At 41.7% G+C, this 8,799-nt stretch overlaps 1 protein-coding gene across 1 annotated transcript; it reads left to right on the top strand.

Moving 5' to 3' along the window:
• Positions 1–251: 251 nt before the first annotated feature.
• Positions 252–4,727, top strand: LOC102293778 (platelet-derived growth factor receptor beta; the record flags this gene model as incomplete). Its single annotated transcript, XM_005952820.3, is given in 4 exon segments — positions 252–3,160; positions 4,168–4,270; positions 4,342–4,463; positions 4,612–4,727. Coding segments are annotated over 4 exon segments (420 nt in total), but the record flags the coding sequence as incomplete, so codon positions are not given.
• Positions 4,728–8,799: the final 4,072 nt, after the last annotated feature.

The following is an 8,799-nucleotide window of genomic DNA, read 5'->3' as shown; positions in this document are numbered from 1 at the left end:
TCTCACTCACTATGTGTCAATAGACCTCTCTGCATTGAATCATATCTGTTATTAACCTCTGTCTCTCTTCCACAGCATGTCTTTTATCCTGTCTTCCTTCTCTCACCCCAACCGGTCGCAGCAGATGGCCCCGCCCCTCCCTGAGCCTGGTTCTGCCGGAGGTTTCTTCCTGTTAAAAGGGAGTTTTTCCTTCCCACTGTCGCCAAAGTGCTTGCTCATAGGGGGTCATATGATTGTTGGGTTTTTCTCTGTATCTATGAAGCGCCTTGAGGCAACTTTTGTTGTGATTTGGCGCTATATAAATAAAATTGAATTGAATTGAATTGAATTGAATTGAAAAGCAGTTTCACCAACAGGTTCCTTCAACAGAATTCAGCATTAATGAATCATTGGTAAAGAAGTGGAAGAAGAGCAGTTTTTGGCTTGCACCACATTCCAAGCGTGCTTCGTCTCTTTGCCATTACTGTCACCCGGCAGAATTTGCAGATGATATTGCTTGCAGCCGCTGCAATGCTTTCGACCAAAACAGGCGCAGCTTGATGACACACATGTGCTATTGCGGTAGAGCGGTATAGTTAAAATTCCTACTGTTGGCCAGATTTATATAGTTTCTACCGTATACCATTTAAACCGCCCACCCCTATTTATACCTATATGTAGCACTTATGTGGGTTTATATACAGTACCAATGGATAATAACCAAGGTGATTAGTAATATCGGCTAGTATCAGAAGAGTAAGAATGACTCTTAGAGCTCTGGTACAGAGAAATGAATGACAGAGAAACCAGACAAAGCACAGTTGTGTGGCTTAAAGGAAATTTTAGTGATTTAAGCCTTTTTTTAAAAAGATATTTTTTTAAACAACACAGAATTACAACACATTTTAACAAAGATTTGAAGTATATAAAATTTCCCCCAAAGTAGCAAAAAAATAAATTAAATTAAATTAAATTGTGCACAAGTAAAGAATGAGTTTTTTAGGTCCAAATGGTACCAGTGGGGCCCATGACAAATGGATGTATTGCAACAAAGTTCTGTCCAATGAGAAGTGTGTGCGTGTGTTTGTCTGTCCTACCGCATTACTTGTATAGTGCAGGATTGCAGTCCATCAATGTGCAAAAGAGTGTGCGCACATATGTGTATTGTCCACTAGAATCTCAGGTTGGCTCCAATGAACACTGGAATACTCCGGGATTTGGAATCGCTGAACTGGTCCTTGGATTCGTCCCAAATAAATAAGTATATCACTCCTTTCAAGAAATGGAATAATATGCAAAAAATTATCAGAAACTGAACAAAGTGCATATAATCAATTTCAATAACATGTAAACAGGTGACTTCAGTCTACGAATAGGAATATTAACATAGATGTGCTTCACGTACCATAGGCCTAATAGTACAAGTGGAAATACACTAAAAATTACCTCCACATATCCATTACTGAGCATAGTAAAATAACCGATTGACATCAAAACAGTATAAGGAAGGTGTCGCTCTGTCCTCTATGACAGCAAACACAAAACTGTACTTCATGAACAATATCAGTTTAAATGGTTTTTAACTTGTTAGAGGTTAATTTCTCCAGCTTACCGATAAAAAAGTTTTAGCCCACCTGCTCTGATCGGCTGTAGAAGCAAGACACTAAAACTTGGGAGCTGGTACTAAAGAGGGACAAGAGCTACCTAGAGCTTTACCGATTGGCTTACACGAGAGGAGTGGAATAAAACAATAGGCTCTCATCAGAGCTCATCAACACTTGGAAAAAAAAAACCTCTTGTTTAACCAAAACACATATATAAATCTGCGTCCCTTTTAGGTTTACATAAATATATTGATTTTGTTTCACTGTCATTAAAGAAGGACTATAAGAGCAGAAATAATGAACATGAAATTAGATGATTTTAGAAACTGGGTTACACCTATTTCTATATTTATCTATCAATATCTCTGTTTCTACACTAATTTTATATGAGTGCTTGTTGGTTATTGTATATTTGCTACTATGACAACTCAGTTTACCTCTGGGATTAATAGTTTTTCAGATTCTGATTCTGAGTTATAATTTTACTGAATTTACATTTGCCCTTAGCCAGCAGTTTTACATTTCCCTCAATGTCGCCTGCTTTTGCCCCTGGAAGACAATTGACTATGATTGCCGGTGTCTGTAGCTTCACATGTCTGAGAACAGAATCATCAATTACCAGAGTTTGACCCCCGGCGGGTGTGTCGCCGAGTGGGGAAAAATGGTTAGACACATGAACAGGTTGGTGGTGTACCTGGACCTTTTGTTTAAGACAATGCTTCCTCCTCACCGTCACCCAGCCGCCCTCTTTCCCCAGCTGCTTGGGATCTGCCGGGGAACAGCTAGCGGGGCCTACGCTATCTTTGGCTGCCCCAGCTACGGGGGCCTGGCTAGCTACGGGTGAATGAAGGGTGCGAAGCTGAGTCTCCAATTCAGTAATCCTGGCCTCCAGAGCTGCAAATATGCTGCATTTGTTACAAGTATCATTACTGCTAAAGGACGCAGAAGAGTAACTAAACATCTGACACAATGAGCAGGAAAGTGCAGGAGGGACACGTGAGGAGGCCATGCTGCTAGCGAGTGCGTTATAAGCTAAGCTAAGCTAGCAAAACAGTAAAGACACAGTGAGTGAATACTTTGGCTATAAATTAGGTAGTGAGTACACAGAGACTGTGCTTTGGATGAAGTAAGTGAAGATTATGCTGTGAAATAAAATGTTATCTGTAAGTGTTTAATTAAATTGGCAGCACAGGTGAGCTACACAAATGGAACAGGAAGTGATACTCTACCACAGAGAGAACCAACACCAAGTGACAGCACCACATACTGTCTAACTGTGTGTCTGTGACACTCTGACTGTCTGTCTGTCTCTTGTTTGTTTGTATGTCTGACAAACTCTTCCTGACTGTTTTTTTTGTCTGTCTGTCTGAATGTATCTGTTTGTCTGTAGGTCTGTCTCTCTGTCTTTCTGTTGGTTGGGCTATCTACCCGTCTGTCTGACTGTCTGACTGACTGACTCTGTCTTTCTGCAGCGAGAAGTGATGCAGTTCAGTCTCTGATGTCAGAGTTGAAGGTTTTGGTTCATCTCGGTCCTCACCTGAATGTTGTCAACCTGCTGGGAGCCTGCACGAGAGGAGGTCTCAGTTTACTCCTGATATAATCTTTGTTTAATCCCAAAGTGTTCTTCATTTAACCCTAATATCATTCTTAAACAAATCCAGACAAATCTCCAAAGGTTGATTTTGTTCATCTGGACGCAGCGTTTTCAGTGGGAGAAACAATTCGTCACTCATCCAAGTGACTTCTTCAGTCTCAGCTGACTGCAGGTTTCCCCAATCTTATAAACAGTACATTTGCATAATGACTGAAACCAGCCCACTGAAGAACCTGGCCTCCCAGCCCATTGTTCCTTCAGTCGTTTCACTGGTTTCAATCATTTTGCAAATGTACTGTTTATACGATTTGGGAAACCTGCAGTCAGCTGAGACTGAAGAAGTCACTTGGATGAGTGACGAAACGTTTCTGAATCTGAAATTGCTACACCTCTGTCAGTGCGCCCCAGGGCAGCTCTGGCTACAATGTAGCTTGCCATCACCAGTGTGTGAATGGGTGAATGGCTGAATGTAGTGTAAAGTTCTTTGGGGTCCCTAGGGACCAAATAAAGCGCTATACAAATACAGGCCATTTACCATTTACCATTTTATGTCCAGATGAACAGAATCAACTTTTGGAGATTTACTTACCTGGATGATTGAGCATGCATCAAGACATAATCCAGACATAATTCCAAGCAAATACAGAATTAATCCTCTTCTAATCCTCATTTATTTCTAGACTATTCTTTTCCCGAGTATTCACAAACTAATGTCTATCCTACAGTAAGTAATTTTATTTTTATTTATTTACAAGTTTTCAACTTAACCATGACTGATTATGACCAACACTAATGAGTGAACAGGTGAGGCACACCGACTGTACATAGCGGAGATTAAACAGAGCTGTTCTTGTTATCTGCAGTATCCTGGGATTATAATTTATGGAGATACTTGACTTAGTTCTAATCCAAGTCTTAGTCCTAAACCATCTCCAATGCTGTCCATACTCAAACTGATGCTAACGTAATCCTGACATGTCACCTGTGCAGGTCCCGTCTATCTGATCACTGAGTTCTGTTGTCATGGAGATCTGGTGAACTACCTGCAGAGGAACAAACATACCTTTCTACATGGAGACACACAGACCAAGAGGTCTGTCACACACCCACAGCCACACACACATGTAGATTCTGTCCAGTGCTGACTCACCGGCTCATTCACAGTGACAATGATGGAGGTTACATAGACATGAACAAAGAGGAGAGCGCTCAGTACGTTGCCATGAAGGAGCTCAGCTACGCCGACATCGAACCCGCCGTATACGAGACACCGTACACGCCTGCAGGTGACGGCTGCACACAGTTATGGCCATAAATATGTGGACACACCACACTCCTACCTGCAGATTCAAGTCACTGAACATCCATATTAAGAAGCTGTTCCATGGACAAGTATGGGATATCTCTGGTTTAACTGGTGTTGTTCTACTTCAGACCAGCAGGAGGCATCATCGCTGCTCCTCAGTGACAGTCCTCTCCTCAGCCTCAATGATCTCATCAGCTTCTCTTACCAGATTGTTCAGGCTATGGACTTCCTATCATCTAGAAAGGTACTAACACTCATAAACGCAAATTGTTCAGTATGTACCTGTCACATGACCATAGGTGATGGGGCCTGATGATTTAAGACGTTGAATGTGAGGAGCAGGATTTTGAATTCTGAATATAACAGGGAGCCATTGCAGCGGAGTGAAGAGTTCGTGGGATGCTTCACAATGCTGGTGGCTTTGTGGATGCAGTGAGTACAATTAGTGTCTGATTACTAGCTAAGTCAGTCAGAGGTCAATAAAGTCAATATTGAATCAGTGTGTAACTTTGCCAAAACAATTGTGGGACTCTGTAGATTTCTCTGGTCCCCTCCCCAATTGGACAAGGAGTGGCATGTTTAGCCGCATCTTCTCCTTAAATTGCTGGCTGTCTGAGTGGTGTCAAAAACAATGTGGGCTTCACCCAGGAGTGCAGAGGTAGGTTGAGTATCCAAAATTGTGCTCAAGTAAGAGTAGCATTACTTTAAAATATTGTTACTCAAGTAAAAGTGAAAAGTAGTCATTCAAAAAATTACTCAAGTAAGAGTAAAGAGGCTACACTGACGCTAGGTAGTGTGACGATCCAGCGAGGAAGCAGCATCTCCTGCCGTCTTAAGTAGTCTGCCAGGAATAATGCTTGTGATGAGAAGCTAGAGCAGAATCAGTGTGAATGAGCCACACGTGTGCATTAAGGGTGGGTTCAGAGGTGGGGAAGCAAAGTCCAGTTCCACCCTGGTGGGAGACAAAAACACACCACACTCTCTCTAGATGCTGAGAACTATGACAATAAATACACAAATTTTAGTATTTTCCAAAAGAATATATTTAAAAACATTAACAAATTAAAGCTGCAAGCAGCGTTAAGACGGCCCTCGTACCCCGGCGTGTCGAGCCACGCCCATCACCTACGCCCAGCAGGTCCTATCTAATGTCACACTGATGGATTTAACGCGTAGAAGAACAAGATAAAAATTCATTTTGTTCAATGATGATTATACTCTACTTTGCATTTCCTCTTTCCACTAGGTGGCGCTCTAAACATTACCGAGAAATGGCATATCAAACATTTTTGAGCTTGGCTCTCATCATGCCTGTGAAGTTTGGGAGAGACTGGGCATTGTGTCTTTGACTGACAGCAGTTTCGTGCTTTTTGGCGAGTGCTTAAAACTCCGCGTGACGCCATGGCCATGCCATTTCACCAAACGTAAAAAGCTTCGCAATATAACATCACAAACATCTTTAGATTTCATTCACTGACAATCACATCAGTCTGATGAGATCCTTAGGAGGAGGTTGTTAAAGTACGAGGCCTGAAAAGAGGAAAAAATGTCACCAAAATTACACCTTCAATTGACAATGGCTGACTTCCTGTTGGATTTGAGGTATTGCTCCAAGACACCTTTTTGTACATCTTGATATCTTACATTAACTTCCCAAGTTTCAGAGTCAAAGATCAAACATAGGGCAAGGGTATTTTGAAGTTTTGTAGGGGGTGCTGTGGAGCCATTTTGCAATATTTAATGAAAATGATCAGACAAAAAGAAAGCCTTCCTCACATTGGAGGTGTGTGCCAGATTTCAAGATTTTTTGAGGTTTCCAAGCCCCTCAAAAGGTACATCATGTTCCATGCTAAAAATGGTAAATGGCCTGTATTTGTGTAGTGCTTTACTTAGTCCCTAGGGACCCCAAAGCGCTTTACACGTTCAGTCATCCACCCATTCACACACACATTCACACACTGGTGATGGCAAGCTACATTGTAGCCAGAGCTGCCCTGGGGCGCACTGACAGAGGTGAATCATGGTGAATCGCCTTGCCACACGGGTGCGCCATTCAATTTAAATTCACAATTAGAATAGAATAGGAGTAATCCTTTAATTGTCCCACAAGGGGAAATTCAGTTGTAACAGCAGCAAGAAAAATACATACACAAACAAACAGTACACAGGGCACAGAGCAGTAACATACAATTTTTTTACATATTTACATCAAGGACAATAGTTATCAAAATCAGAGTACTGTACAGTTATTAAAATTAAATATAATTATGACACTGAAACATCATTGAGGACTGATGTTTATTCTCACCACTTTTCAGATGAATCTGATCATCATGTGAGGAGCAGTACATCCATATTTATGTGAGGAGCAGTACATCCATATTTCCAGTACATACATATTTATATAGCGCTTCACTAGTCCCTAAGGACCCCAAAGCACTTTACACATCCAGTCATCCACCCATTCACACACACATTCACACACTGGTGATGGCAGCTACATTGTAGCCACAGCCACCCTGGGGCACACTGACAGAGGCGAGGCTGCCGGACACTGGCGCCACCGGGCCCTCTGACCAACACCAGTAGGCAATGGGTGAAGTGTCTTGGCCAAGGACACAACAATCGAGACTGTCCAAGCCGGGGCTCGAACCGGCAAACTTCCGATTACAAGGCGAACTCCCAACTCTTGAGCCACGATCGCCCCAATACAGCCCAAAACCAACTCCTTAAGGCTTTCCTAGAGAAATTTAAGGCTGCTGAGGGCACTAATTTCTATACTGCACACCAAAGCATGCAGTACTGCATGACATTTCCTGTTCCCACTAAGTGGCGCTCTCCCCAATGTCAAATGCGTTGCATTGATGGGCTCATGACTTTTTTGTTTGTCAAAATTTGGGCAAAATTTTATTCATGTAGCTCAAAGTTTGTGTTCTTGGGACTTCATTTAACAATGTATAGGTGGCGCTCCAGACCATTTTGCAATGCTCATATGTGAAACCATTAAAACACGTAATTTTTCACCAGACCTGACATGTGTGCAAAATTTCATGAGTTTTTGAGCATGGTAAACTTGTGCTTTTGTTTTCACTAAATATTATTATTAGTAATATTATTATTATTAATAAACAAAACTGATACAAAAGGGCCTTCGCGGTCTCAGGGCTCGGGCCCCAATTAAGGCACAACAATTCTAATTTCCAGATTTCGGTTTTTCACAACATAAAACTTTTTAACCAATACATACAATAAATAATATAAATATATAAACGGAGCAAACCATATCCAGTGATAAGAATGTGCTGTAGACTTTAAAGTCACTTTTAATCCAAATGATACAGTAGCCTCAGAGAAAACATTAGAACATGTACATAGAAGCCAGTTTACTTTACCATAAACTATATGGGTGTGCATCTATTTCTGCATATTTAGCAAAAATGTACCATTTCTTCGCTCAGTGAAATGATGGTTAAGCTTCAGCAGCAGTTTGCTCTCAAGGTTCTTGCTGTGGAGATGTAACTGTTTAACAGTGAACAGGATTCCTGCCTTACTAAGAAGTCCTTCACAAGCTCCAGATGCAGGAAGAGCTGTATTGATTTTAAATGACAGGTTCTTGATGTGGGGAAAGACATGCAATAGATTCACACCTCCAGTAAACAGACATGAAAGGTACCTCTCCTGCTACACGGCTCCTGACTTTCCTGACCCCATGGATCCAAAGAAGTCATCTTCATCAGACAGGCTGCTGTTTGTGCTGGCCTCATCCAGCTCTGTGTCTAGGTGATGTCTGATGAAGTTCAGACCTGTGGAAAGATGTATGGTTTTCAAAAGAATGAGGTCTGGGCATTACAGTGCTGTATAGCAGGCCAAGCTGCGGATGTTTGGCATAAAAATGTTGTCACACTGGAGATGTTTTTTACTAACTCTTGTTGAAAAACAAAATGTTGTCATTCATATCCCGCACAAACAGTTTGCAATGAATTCCAGATTAAGTTTAAAATAGGAACGTATGCAAGGCTAAGCAGTGCTAGCTAATAGATCCTCCTTGCACATTTTGGCTGTTACTCCAGGGAAAGACGAGAAAGACGGTGATGAAAGCCGTGACTGGCTGCAAAAAGATGAAACCCCGTCCCTTCCAACCAAAGGGAAGGGAGACGGATGAAGCTAGCCTCCTAACACAGGCTGTTTAAACTAAAGCTGCTGTTTCACATAATAAACCCTGTCAACCGCAGCATTGCCTTCTGATTTAAATGGTAAATGGCCTGTATTTGTATAGTGCTTTACTTAGTCCCTAAGGACCCCAAAGCGCTTTACAC

The sequence above is a fragment of the Haplochromis burtoni genome, unplaced genomic scaffold (assembly GCF_018398535.1).
Source record: "Haplochromis burtoni strain Fernald_Lab_line unplaced genomic scaffold, NCSU_Asbu1 Contig_2278, whole genome shotgun sequence".
In the NCBI taxonomy this organism is placed as follows: Eukaryota; Metazoa; Chordata; class Actinopteri; order Cichliformes; family Cichlidae; genus Haplochromis; species Haplochromis burtoni.
This window is presented reverse-complemented; position numbering and strand designations above follow the sequence as displayed.